Source organism: Pseudorca crassidens, chromosome 1 (assembly GCF_039906515.1).
Source record: "Pseudorca crassidens isolate mPseCra1 chromosome 1, mPseCra1.hap1, whole genome shotgun sequence".
Classification (NCBI taxonomy): domain Eukaryota; kingdom Metazoa; phylum Chordata; class Mammalia; order Artiodactyla; family Delphinidae; genus Pseudorca; species Pseudorca crassidens.
In genome coordinates, this window is record NC_090296.1 from 67,428,247 (window position 1) to 67,442,171 (window position 13,925).

The following is a 13,925-nucleotide window of genomic DNA, read 5'->3' on the forward strand; positions in this document are numbered from 1 at the left end:
CTGTCTGAGTGCTTTATTAATTTTTGCCTGGCAGTTTTAACACCTGTTTTGCATTTTCAGCATTTCCTCCACCATTTACAATTTTCATTATTATTTTTAAAAAATTCACTGTTCTGAACTAATGTAAACTCATAGACCACATTTAAGTCCATTCCTCAAATGTGAACTCCAACATTTTTAACCCCTTTTTGCTATACTTCCCAATTTATCTGATGCCACATACAACACCTTTGATTCACTTGCAGGTATCTATAATGTGTGTTTGGTTTTTGTTAGATCCAACATTATTCTTGGTGTGAATGAACTTACTCTTGTTTATTTTTTTAACTTTGTAATTACTACAAACATTTTTAGTAACTTAGTTTACATATGTTTCTGAAATAAATTATCTTGTTACCTCTCTGGGACGTGATGCTACACTGTTCACTCCTGAGTTAGAGAGGTATCTTAAGGGTACAATGGCAAATATATATGGAACTTTTGTCAACTGTGGGTATTCCCAGTGACTTCATCCTTACTTTGTTTTTTGGTATCTGAGTAAATTTTGCATTCAGAATTTTCTCTACTTCCACAGCCCATTATATGAGTATGCCTGTGTGTGCATGTGAAACCTCTTACAGTCACTTACTCTTAATTGCCGTACTCCAATTTCTTTATTTTATCCCAATTCTATGGGATGTTTTTAGTACTACTTCATCAAAGAAAGTAGTGAGCAAGGAGTGAATTAGGTTTATTTTGCTGTAGGGATTAGCCTAGGGCCTCTTCCTAAAAAGCAAGTCAGGAGAAAAATGAAGAAATTATTTTGTTAATGTACTGAATTGCATGCTTAAAAAAAATAATGATTGGCTTGCTGTTGCCCTTTCATTTTGCCATTATGCTCTCACCTCTTCATATGCAAATAAGACAAGTTTTGAATGATAACTACATAATGTCAGATATATAAATGCTTATCATGGGTGGAGCACTGTTCTATATAAACTCATATAAGCCTCAGAAACTGTCACATGAGGTACATACTGTTGTTATCCCCACTTATAGGTAGGAAATTGAGGCACAAAAAGATTAAGTGACTTATCCAAGTTTAAATAGCTAGTAAGTGGATGGAGCCAGGATGTTAACCTAGGTGATCTCCTTCAGAGCCCAGTACAGTTCTATGCTGTGCTGCCATACTGCAGAAGAAAAGCATGCAGTCAGCAGAACATGGAAATAAGAAGTAGGGAGTACTTACAGGAGAATTTTAAGGTAACCCCAGAATTTTAAAGAATATTACGTGGGGAGAGAAGCTGTGCGTTTGGGTTTTTATATGTCGTAGTTCTGTTTTCTTAACTGATAATGCTGCATGCTATCAAATACTTACAGTTAGCTCTCTGTATCCGTGGGTTCCAAATCCACGGATACAGAGGACAGATTGTACTATGCCACTTTATATAAGGGACTTAAGTATCCTTAGATTTTGGTATCTGGCGTGGGGGGGGGGGGCTGGTCCTAGAACCTATCCCCCACAGGTACCAAAGGACAACTATAAAAAGCTATCATTGTACAGTACATTGCCTTTCATTACTGGGTTTGTGTATTCAGTTCTTAAATGTTGCTTTGAAATATTAAAAAAAAAAAGTTCCATTTAGACGTATCACATCTGATTTTTGGCCTGGAACAAAGTTGCTATCAAAAGTTAGAATTACTTTCAGGATACAATGTTATTTCTTACAAACAGTAGTACCTGGCGTTTACGTAGCACATTAGTTTTTCAGGCTACTTTAAAGTACACTCTGTTGTTTGGATCTGGACAAACCTTTGGAGATAAGCAGTGCAGGTAGTTCTGGCTTCATTTTATGGTTAAAAGAAATTGAGGCTCAAAGAGGTCACAGCAGTAGTAGGAGAGAGGACACCAGAGCCCAGACTTTACTGTTAGTTCCTTGTTTTTCCTCTCTGTACTCTAGTACCTTCAGATAGTCATTGATCAGTAGTACATTCATTGGAACTAGAGGGACAAAGTAGTCCAGCAGTAGTAGATTAAAATGTGTTTACTTTAAGAGGGAAGGGTTTTAAAGAATAACCACTTTGGGTTCCTTTACAAGTGACAAGTTGAATAAATTACAGGTCCTGCGTTTGTCAATCATCACCTTGCTCGAGTTCTGCTGTTGTGGAAGTGTGTCTTCCCAGTGTCTCCGAAAGATCTAGGAACAGAAAAGAGCCGAGGAGATTCATTTACATGGCAGGTAACCTTGGAAGGACGAGCTGGTGCTCTCTGTGGTAGGTTGAGTTTAGTCTTTTCTCTCCTTTTCCTCTGGCTTTTTCCATCCTTTAACTTTACATATACTTGTATGTTTTATTTAAGTTGGGAAAAATCTGCTTCTGGGGATTTTTCTTACTGAACATGATTGATTAGTTGGTGATTCTAACAGAAGTATGATGTAATAAACCAAATTTACATGTCCTTATCCTTAGGATGCATGTTTTATTATAATGCGATCAGTTGAGAAATGTTAAGATTGTTTTGTGTTACGTAGGCATTCATTCCTCTAGGGTTGAATTTAATTAGCATTGACTAAGTATGGTTTCCATTTAGTCTTTTATATGTGAAAGTTATACCCTTTTACAACACATAGACCATTAACAAATAGCATCCACCATGAAAATTTGAGCTTAAGGAGCTGTGGGTTCCCTGAAAAGACATGGAAGCACTGATTTTTTTTTTTGAAGCACGTTTTCTTAAAAACCATCATTTTTAGGAGTAAAAATGCCATGAATAAACAAACAAAACCAAAATCAGTGCTTCCTTGAAACTGAATCTAACTTTTAAATATTCACTTTATTCTACATATGAAATAACTCCTTATAAAAGCTTGTGTGTTTCAGGTAACATCTATAAAAACTAACCTGCTGACTTAAAAGTCAGTCTTGGTTCTTTAGAACTAGTGTAGAACTGGCAAACTTGAGGGTCTAAGCTGCTACTTCTGAGCTCAAGGGCTGAGTAAAATCCCAGGAAAGCAACATTTTGTTAATTTGGTTGTTGGTCTCTTTTAGTAATTCTAGGAAGTTTGGGTTTTTTTTGGTTGTTGTTTTGTTTTGGTTTTTTAAGTTTGATTGGAGGTAGAAGACACTAGTTTCCTTTTATTTTACTAGAGTTTCAAGAATTTTTTTGATTTTAGCACATTTCTTTATTCCTCTAACAAAAATACAAATGCCTTACCATAATTGAATGCTTTCTTCATGGTTCATTACACTCTGCTAAGTAAAAGTCTGTTGTATTTTTCAGCTATCAAGAGCTTTGTTTCCCACTGTGGTGATCTCCTTACTGAGGAAGTAATTCAGCATCTTCTTCCACCACTTCCTTGCGCTGTGGATTTGCTAACTCTGTAAGGATCCGCTATTTAGACTTGATAAAAATTTTTAATAGCAATCAGTTACCCTCTAGTTATGTAGTATCTTATTAAGTACCTTAATAATGCCAGGTTTCTGTGATTGGTGAATGATTTTCCATTTGCAGAGGAAGGCAAACATTTAGTTATGTGATTTTTTTTTTTTTTTTTTTTTAGGCTAGGATCTTGAAAGAAAAGTACATATTAAAAGGGAAGGAAAGTTATTTGGTGGATAATGTATCTTCCATACAGTCAGATTTAACCAAGAAATTAAATATTAAGCCTGTTAACCTTTTCAGGTATGCGTTTGATTGGTTTGTTAGTGCTATTCTGTGTTCTTAAGAACCAGATACTTGTTAACAGTTTCAGGTTTTTGTTGTTTATATTTTCATACATTTGACTTACATTTTTTAAAAAATCCAATTTATGTCCTGGTCACTTATAATTTCCCAGTTAATAAAATGTACAGTTTAGAGAAAGTCTTTCCAACAAGTATTTAATGATATGACATTTTATGTATACAGAAAAATACAGTTAAGATTATGGCTTATGAAGTGTCATAATAAAGTGAAAACCTGTGAATTCAGCACAACTAGCACAGAGGTTAATGAAGGTTTGCTGTAAAGGGCCAGAGAGTAAATATTTTAGGCTTTTTGGCCCGGACAGTCTCTTTTGTACCTACTCAATTCTGCTGTAGCTTAAAAGCAATCATAGCTAATCTGTAAATGAATGAATGTGTTCCAGTAAAACTTTATTTACAAAAACAGGCAATGGGCCGGATTTAGCTATCCCTGGACAAGAACACTGATACTATTGAAGTTGTATGTGTGCTCCTCTCTACTACTGTTCTTTCTGCCTTAGTTTAGAGGTAATCACTATCCTGAATTTTAAAGTTGTCATTCTCTTGCATTTTTAAAAAGTGTATCACATATACATGTTTCCCTAAACAGTACCTTGTTTAGTTTTGTTTGGTTTTGATCAGGCAAATGGTATCATAGTGTTTCTGAGACTTGCTTGTTTTACTCAACATGATATTTCTAAACTTCCTCTATGTGTCAGCTTGTTCATTCTTTTTGGTTGCTGTATAATATTTAATTGTGTGAATGTACAGCAGTTTACCTTCCTGACAATGAAATATCCAAACTATTTTCCAAAATTTTTGCATATATATATCAATAGTATATGGGAGTACCCTTCAGTCCACTTCTTCACCAACACTTAGACATTAACTCTGGTTAATGCAGTAGGTGTAAATTGGTATCTTGTTATGATCTTACCTTATATATCTGGTTCCTGATGCTTTAAGTGCCATTCTATATGTTTATTGTTCCTCACTATTTCCCCTTCTGTGAAATCCCAATTCATGCATATCTTTACCTAAGTAAGATTGTGTTTTGATTAATAGACATGCTTTTTTTTTTTTTGGCTGTGCCACACGGCTTGCAGGATCTTAGTTTTCCAACCAGGGACTGAACCCAGGCCCCACAGGCATTCTTAATTTAAATGTCAAATTTATCAATCTTTTACTTCTTGCTTAGTACTTTCTGTCTTTTGATTTAAAAAATCTTTCTCCAGGGTTATAAAGATACTTTCTTTTATTTCTCTCTAAAATGTTTAAGGTTTTTGTCCTTCACATTTAAGTCATTAATCTATCTGGAATTTATTTTTATGTTTGTAGTGAGGTAGGGTTCCAATTTCATTTTCTTTTTTAATATGGATAACAAATTGTCCCATACTTTACTAAAGAAATCCAAGCTTCCTCTCTCTGGTGACTGCCATTCACCTTTGTTGTGTATTATATTTCCATATAGACATGGTCTGTTTCTGTGCTCTCTGTTGTATTCCATTTGTGTGTTTGCCCATTTCTGTGCCCATACCACATTGTCTTTATAATAAATTTTAGTGTCTGTTAGAATAAAGTTTTAGGCCTTATTCATCTTTAGGCATAATTTGGCCCTTTTTGGCAATTGATTGTCTCTTGTTGAAGTTTTAATTAGAGTTAAACTGAATCTATAGATAAACTTGAAGATAATTGGTATTTCTATAATACCCATAAACATGTTGTTGAGGTTGTTTACAAAGTATAAAATTTTTTCTATGTAAAAGTCTTAATGTCTTTAAAAAATCTATTCCTAGCTAGATACTTGATATTTTTCTTTGCAGTTATTAAATAAGTATGTGGGAGTGTGTGTATTGTGTATAATGTCTTTATTGCTATTGTATTAAAAAATGTAATTGATCTTATATCCAGCCACCTTGCTAAATTTTCCTATATCAAGCATTTGTTTGTAGATTCTTTAGGATTTCTCCCTTTATGATATTTACTCATATATTCATTTGTATTCTCTCTCTCCTCTTAACGTGCTAACAAGATGACTACCACTTAAAACTGAAGAGAAGTGGCTTGTTAAAGGGAATGTTTCTCATGTTTCACGAATAAGAATGACGCTTGATACAGGCTTTTTAGTAGATTCTCTTTATCAGATTAAGAAAGTATCCTCTTCATAGTTATCCACATTTTGTTTTGGTTTGGTTTTTTGTTTGTTTGGTTTGGTTTTTTATCGTGAATGAGTTTTGATGTTTTATAAAGTGGTTTAATCTGAAACTTTAATGTAAAAAATTTTATTGACTAATTTTTTACTTGGTTGCACTCTTGGGATAAACTGAGCTTGGAACTAATTATCTTTTTTTGTAAACTTCTGGATTTGGTTTGCTTATGTTTGGATTTCTCCACATACATTCATCAGTGAGGCTGCCCTATAATTTTCTTTCTTGGATGCCCTCCTCAGATTTTCATCAGTTATACTAGCCTCATGGAGTGAGGTAGGTGAATGTTTCATCCAGTTCTGTGGAGGAGCTTTTAGGAGATTGGAATAATGTGTCACATGAAACCACCTGTCTGTAAAACAGTCTGGACCGGCTGTTTTCTTTGTGGGAAATTTTTTTTTAACTACATATTTCATTTCCTTAATTGCTTTAACTATTTGAGGTCTGGTTTGTGGGTTTGCTTTGCTTGTCTGTTAGATTTTTTCCAGGAATTTTGCCATTGCATCTTCATCTTCACATTTTTTGGCATGAAATTTTTCTTAATGTTCTCTTATCGTCTTAATCTCTGCTATATCTATAATGTCCCTTCATCCATTCCTGATTAGTTTTCAGTGTGCCTTCTCTTTTGTTTTTCCTGATCCATCTCATGAGAGGTTTAACTGTTTTATTAACCTGTACAAAGAATAACTTTGCTTATTTTGAACTTGTTTTTTTTTAATTTAATTTTATTTTTTTTATACAGCAGGTTTTATTAGTCATCCATTTTATATATATTACTGTATATATGTCAATCCCAATCTGCCAATTCATCCCACCAACACCCCCCACCCCCGGCTTTCCACCCTTTTGCCGATATATTTGTTCTCTACATCTGTGTCTCTATTTCTGCCTTGCAAACCGGTTCATCTGTACCATTTTTCTAAATTCCGCATACATGCGTTAATATACGATATTTGTTTTTCTCTTTCTGACTTGCTTCACTCTCCATGACAGTCTCTAGGTCCATCCACGTCTCTATAAATGACCCAATTTCGTTCCTTTTCATAGCTGATATTCCACTGTATATATATACCACATCTTCTTTATCCATTCATCTGTCAATGGGCATTTAGGTTGCTCCATGACCTGGCTATTGTAAATAGTGCTGCAGTGAACACTGGGCTGCGTGTGTCTTTTTGAATTATGGTTTTCTCTGGGTATATGCCCAGTAGTAGGATTTCTGGGTCATATGGTAATTCTATTTTTAGTTTTTTAAGGAACCTCCATACTGTTCTCCATAGTGGCTATATCAATTTACATTCCCACCAATGGTACAAGAGGGTTCCCTTTTCTCCACACCGTCTCCAGCATTTATTGTTTGTAGGTTTTTTGATGATGGCCATTCTGACTGGTGTGAGGTGATAACTCATTGTGGTTTTGATTTGCATTTCTCTAATAATTAGTTTTGTGCCTCTTGGCCATCTGTATGTCTTCTTTGGAGAAATGTCCACTTCGGTTTTCTACCCATTTTTTGATTGGGTTGTTTGTTTTTTTCATATTGAGCTGCATGAGCTTTTATATATTTTGGAGGTTAATCCTTTGTCCGTTGTTTCGTTTGCAAATATTTTCTCCCATTCTAAGGGTTGTCTTTTCCTCTTGTTTATAGTTTCCTTTGCTGTGCAAAAGCTTTTAAATTTAATTAGGTCCCACTTGTTTATTTTTGTTTTTATTTCCATTATTCTAGATGGTGGGTCAAAAAAGATCTTGCTGTGATTTATGTCAAAGAGTAACTTCCTATGTTTTCCTCTAAGAGTTTTATAGTGTCCGGTCTCACATTTAGGTCTTCAATCCATTTTGAGTCTATTTTTGTGTGTGGTGTTAGGGAGTGTTCTAATTTCATTCTTTTACATGTAGCTGTCCAGTTTTCCCAGCACCACTTATTGAAGAGACTGTCTTTTCTCCATTATATATCCTTGCCTCCTTTGTCATAGATTAGTTGACCATAGGTGCGTGGGTTTATCTCTGGGCTTTCTATCCTGTTCCAGTGATCTATAATTCTGTTTTTGTGCCAACACCACATTGTCTTGATTTCTGTAGCTTTGTAGTATAGTCTGAAGTCAGTGAGTCTGATTCCTCCAGCTCTGTTTTTTTCCCTCAAATTTGCTTTGGCTATTTGGGATCTTTTGTGTCTCCATACAGATTTTATGTTCTAGTTCTATAAAAAAATGCCATTGGTAATATGATAAAGATTGCATTGAATCTGTAGATTGCTTTGGGTAGTATAGTCATTTTCGCAGTATTGATTCTTCCAGTCCACAAACATGGTATATCTCTCCATCTGTTTGTATCATCTTCTTTCATTTCTTTCATCAGTGTCTTACAGTTTTCCGCATACAGGTCTTCTGCCTCTTTAGGTAGGTTTATTCCTAGGTATTTTATTCTTTTTGTTGCAGTTGTGAATGGGAGTGTTTCCTTCATTTTTCTTTCTGATTTTCTGTTATTAGTGTATAGGAATGCAAGAGATTTCTGTGCATCAGTTTTGCATCCTGTTACGTTACCAAATTAATTGACTAGCTCTAGTAGTTTTCTGGTGGCATCTTTAGGATTTTCTATGTATAGTATCAAGTCATCTGCAAACACTGACAGTTTTACTTCTTCTTTTCCAATTTGGATTCCTTTTATTTCTTTTTCTTCTCTGATTGCCATGGCTAAAACTTCCAAGGCTATGTTCAATAATAGTGGTGAGAGTGAACATCTTTGTCTTGTTCCTGATCTTAGAGGAAATGCTTTCATGTTTTCACTATTGAGAACAATGTTCGCTTTGGGTTTGTCATATAAGGCCATTATTGTGTTGAGGTAGGTTCCCTCTGCCCACTTTCTGGAGAGTTTTTTTTTACCATAAATGGCTGTTGAATTTTGTCAAAAGCTTTTTCTGCATCTATTGAGATGATCGTATGGTATTTATTCTTCAATTTGTTAATATGGTGTATCACATTGATTGATTTGCATATATTGAAGAATCCTTGCATCCCAGGATTAATCCCACTTGGTCATGGTGTATAATCCTTTTAATGTGTTGTTGGATTCTGTTTGCTAGTATTTTATTGAGGATTTTTGCATCTATATTCATCAGTGATATTGGTCTGTAATTTTCTTTTTTTGTAGTATCTCTGTCTGGTTTTGGCATCAGGGTGATGGTGGCCTCGTAGAATGACTTTAGGAGTGTTCCCTCCTCTACAATTTTTTGGAAGAGTTTGAGAAGGATGGGTGTGAGATTTTCTCTAAATGTTTGATAGAATTCACCTGTGAAGCCATCTGGTCCTGGACTTTTGTTTGTTGGATGATTTTTAATCACAGTTTCAACTTCATTCCTTGTGATTGGTCTGTTCATATTTTCTATTTCTTCCTGGTTCGGTCTTGGAAGGTTATACCTTTCTGTGAATTTATCCATTTCTTCCAGGTTGTCCATTTTATTGGCAAAGAGTTGCTTGTAGTAGTCTCTTAGGATGCTTTGTATTTCTGCAGTGTTCATTGTAACTTCTCCTTTTTCGTTTCTAATTCTGTTGATTTGAGTCTTCTTTTTCTTGATGAGTCTGGCTAAAGGTTTATCAATTTTGTTTATCTTCTCAAAAAACCAACATTTAGTTTTATTGATCTTTGCTATTGTTTTCTTTGTATTTCATTTATTTCTGCTCTGATCTTTATGATTTCTTCCCTTCTACTAACTTAGGGTTTTGTTTGTTCTTTCTCTAGTTCCTTTAGGTGTAAGGTTAGATTGTTATTTGAGATTTATCTTGTTGCTTGAGGTAGGATTGTACTGCTATAAAATTCCCTCTTAGAACTGCTTTTGCTGTATCACGTAAGTTTTGGAGCATCATGTTTTCGTTGTCTTTTGTCTCTAGGTATTTTTTGATTTCCTCTTAGATTTCATCAGTGATCTCTTGGTTATTTAGTAACATATTGTTTAGCCTTCGTGTGTTTGTGTTTTATGGTTTTTTTCCCTGTAATTTATTTCTAATCTCATAGCATTGTGGTTAGAAAGGATACTTGATATGATTTCAGTTTTCTTAAATTTACTGAGGCTTGATTTGTGACCCAGCATTTGATCTGTCCTGAAGAATGTTCCATGTGCACTTGAGAAGAAAGTGTAATCTGCTATTTTCAGATGGAATGTCCTATAAATGTTAGTTAAATCTGTCTGGTCTGTTGTGTCATTTAAAGGTTGTGTTTCTTATTAATTTTATGTCTGGATGATCTGTCTATTGGTGTAAGTGAGGTGTTAACATCCCCCACTATTATTGTGTTACTGTTAATTTCCTGTTTTATAGCTGTTATCATTTGCCTTATGTAGTGATGTGCTCCTGTGTTGGGTGCATATTTATTTATTTACTTATTTTTAATTAATTTCTTTTATTTTTGGCTGCATTGGGTCTTTATAGCTGCGCACAGGCTTTAGTTGCGGCGAGCAGGGGCTACTCTTCATTGTGGTGTGCGGACTACTCATTACAGTGGCTTCTCTTGTTGCGGAGCATGGACTCTAAGCATGTGGGCTTCCGTAGTTGTGGCTCACGGGCTCTAGAGCGCAGGCTCAGTAGTTGTGGCACACTGGCTTAGTTGCTCTGTGGCATGTGCGATCTTCCCAGACCAGGGCTCAAACCCATGTCCCCTGCATTGGCAGGAAGATTCTTAACCACTGCACCACCAGGGAAGCCCCTGGGTGCATATATATTTATAATTGTTATGTCTTCTTCTTAAATTGATTGCTTGATCATTATGTAGTGTCCTTCCTTGTCTCTTGTAACATTATTTTTAAGTCTGTTTTATCTGATATGAATATTGCTACTCCAGCTTTCATTTGATTTGCATTTGCATGGAATATCTTTTTCAGTCCTCTCACTTTCAGTCTGTATGAGTCCCTAGGTGTGAAGTGGGTCTCTTGTATACAGCATGTATATGGCTCTTGTTTTTGTATCCATTCAGTAACCCTATGTCTTTTGGTTGGGGCATTTAATCCATTCATATTTAAGGTAATTATTGATATGTATGTTCCTATTACCATTTTCTTAATTGTTTTGGGTTTGTTTTTGTAGGTCCTTTTCTTCTCTTGTGTTTCCCACTTAGAGAAGTTCCTTTAGCATTTGTTGTAGAGCTGGTTTGGTGGTGCTGAATTCTCTTAGCTTTTGCTTGTCTGTAAACCTTTTGATTTCTCTGTTTAATCTGAATGAGATCCTTGCCGGGTAGAGTAATCTTGGTTGTAGGTTCTTCCCTTATATCACTTTTAATATACTGTGCCACTCCCTTCTGGCTTGTAGAGTTTCTGCTGAGAAATCAGCTGTTAACCTTATGGGAGTTCCCTTTTATGTTATTTGTCATTTTTCCCTTGTTGCTTTCAGTAATTTTTCTTTGTCTTTAGTTTTTGTCAATTTGATTACTATGTGTTTCGGCATGTTTCTCCTTGGGTTTGTCCTGTATGGGACTCTCTGTGCTTCCTGGCCTTGGGTGGCTATTTCCTTTCCCATGTTGGGGAAGTTTAATCTCTTCAAATATTTTCTCGGGTCCTTTCTCTCTGTCTTCTTCTTCTGGGACCCCTATAATGTGAATGTTGGTGTTTTTAATCTTGTCCCAGAGGTCTCTTAGCCTGTCTTCATTTCTTGTCATTCTTTTTTCTTTATTCTGTTCCATGGCAGTGAATTCCACCATTCTGTCTTCCAGGTCACTTATCCTTTCTTCTGCCTCAGTTATTCTGCTATTGATTTCTTCTCATGTATTTTTCATTTCATTTATTGTATTGTTTATCTTTGCTTGTTTGTTCTTTAATTCTTCTAGGTGTTTGTTCTTTAATTCTTCTGGGTCTTTGTTAAACCTTTCTTGCATCTTCTTGATCTTTGCCTCCGTTCTTTTTCCGAGGTCCTGGATCATCTTCACTATCATTATTCTGAATTCTTTTTCTGGAAGGTTGCCTATCTCCACGTCATTTATTTGTATTTCTGGGGTTTTATCTTGTTCCTTCATCTGGTACATAGTCCTCTGCCTTTTCATTTTGTCTGTCTTTCTGTGAATGTGGTTTTCATTCCACAGGCTGCAGTATTGTAGTTCTTCTTCCTTCTGCTCTCTGCCCTCTGGTGGATGAGCCTATCTAAGAGGCTTGTGCAAGCTTCCTGATTGAAGGAACTGGTGGAGGGTAGAGCTCAGTAAAACTTTAATCCGCTTGTCTGCTGATGGGTGGGACTGCGTTCCCTCCCTGTTGGTTGTTTGGCCTGAGGTGACCGAGCACTGGAGGCTACATGCTCTTTGCTAGGGCTTATGGCGGACTCTGGGAGGCCTCATGCCAAGGAGTACTTCCCAGAACTTCTGCTGCCAGTGTCCTTGTCCCCTCAGTGAGCCACAGCCACCCCGTGCCTCTGCAGAGACCCTCCAACGCTAGCAGGTAGGTCTGGTTCAGTCTCCTATGGGGTCACTGCTCCTTCCCCCTGAGTCCTGATGTGATTCCGGTGCTCTCACAAGAGGGAGCGAGCGCACGTCCTTCTACTCCGCCATTGTGAACGAAACTTGAACTTGTTTTCTATTTCATTAATTATTGCTTGTTATTATTCCCATTTTCTTAAATTCTTGTTCTTCTTCTGACAGCTTAATTTGAATGCTTAGCTCACTGAATTTCTTTCAATTCTTTTAATATAAGCTAAGGCCATAATTTTCCCTGTAAGGATCCAGTTGCTGAATTCTACAAGTATTGAAATTATTATTTCTATTTTTTCCATTTTATGTGTTTTAAAATTTCATTATAATTTCTTTGAAGTTGTTCAGAAGTATGTTTTTAAGTTTCTGAATGTATGCAACAGTTTTTAGCTTGCAGTTTTGTTACTGATTGTTAACGTAATTGCATTGTACTTAGTGAATATGATCTGTATGTTACTTGTCCTTTAAATTTGTTGAGACTTGCTCTATACAAATGTTCTTTTAGTCACATTGTTCCGTCTATTTTCACTAACCTTTTCTCTGTTTAACCTATCAATAATTGAGAGTGATGTGTTAAACTCCACTGTGATATTGGGTTTATCAGTTTTTCTCCGAAGTTTTATGTTTCTTTTTTCATATTTTGAGAAAGTAATTATATCTTCCCGATGAGTTGAATCTTTTATCATTATACAATAACTCTCTTCGTCCTTAGTAATACTTTTTTTTTTTTTTTTTTTTTTTTTTTTTAAATTTATTTATTTATTTTTGGTTGCGTTGGGTCTTTGTTTCTGTGCGAGGGCTTTCTCTAGTTGTGGCAAGCGAGGGCCACTCTTCATCGCGGTGCACGGGCCTCTCACTGTCGCGGCCTCTCTTGCTGCGGAGCACAGGCTCCAGACGTGCAGGCTCAGTAGTTGTGGCTCACGGGCCCAGTTGCTCCGCGGCATGTGGGATCTTCCCGGACCAGGGCTCGAACCCGTGTCCGCTGCATCGGCAGGCAGACTCTCAACCACTGCGCCACCAGGGAAGCCCAGTAATACTTTTTGATTAAAGTCTAATGTTTACAGTATTATATGTGTGGTATGTCTTTTTCCATGTCACTGTGTTTTTAGGTGTATCATAAACTGCATATAATTGGAGTTCTTAAAAATTGAATCTCACAATTTCTGCTTTAAACTGGCAGTTTGTGAATTTCTTTATCCAATTTGCTGTATATTTCGTTGGATTCATGTCTTTCAGGAGTTCTGGAAAAGTGGCTGTTATCTCTTTAAATATTGCCTGTTTTCCGTTCTTGTTAAACTTTCCTTCCGGAGCTGTCATTAAACAAATTTTCAGTCTCTTTGTATTGTCTTCCATGTCTCTTAATCTTTTTCTAATATATATATTTTTTCCTTTTCTTTCTGCAGTTTTCTGTTCTTGTTAAACTTTCCTTCCGGAGCTGTCATTAAACAAATTTTCAGTCTCTTTGTATTGTCTTCCATGTCTCTTAATCTTTTTCTAATATATATATTTTTTCCTTTTCTTTCTGCTGTTTTCTGGGTGATTTATTCTGCTGTCTCTTCCAGTTCACTAATTTTCTCTTCA

General features: G+C 35.9%; 1 protein-coding gene across 8 annotated transcripts in view; it reads left to right on the plus strand.

The window, feature by feature from the left end:
- Positions 1-13,925, plus strand: part of HEATR5A (HEAT repeat containing 5A) — a 112,028-nt gene that overhangs the window by 42,037 nt on the left and 56,066 nt on the right. For all 8 annotated transcript variants that reach the window (XM_067738113.1, XM_067738156.1, XM_067738165.1 and 5 more), the window contains 2 exons: positions 2,101-2,253; positions 3,260-3,359. In XM_067738113.1, coding sequence (XP_067594214.1) covers positions 2,101-2,253; positions 3,260-3,359 — 253 coding nt within the window. The remainder of the gene's footprint in view (positions 1-2,100; positions 2,254-3,259; positions 3,360-13,925) is intronic.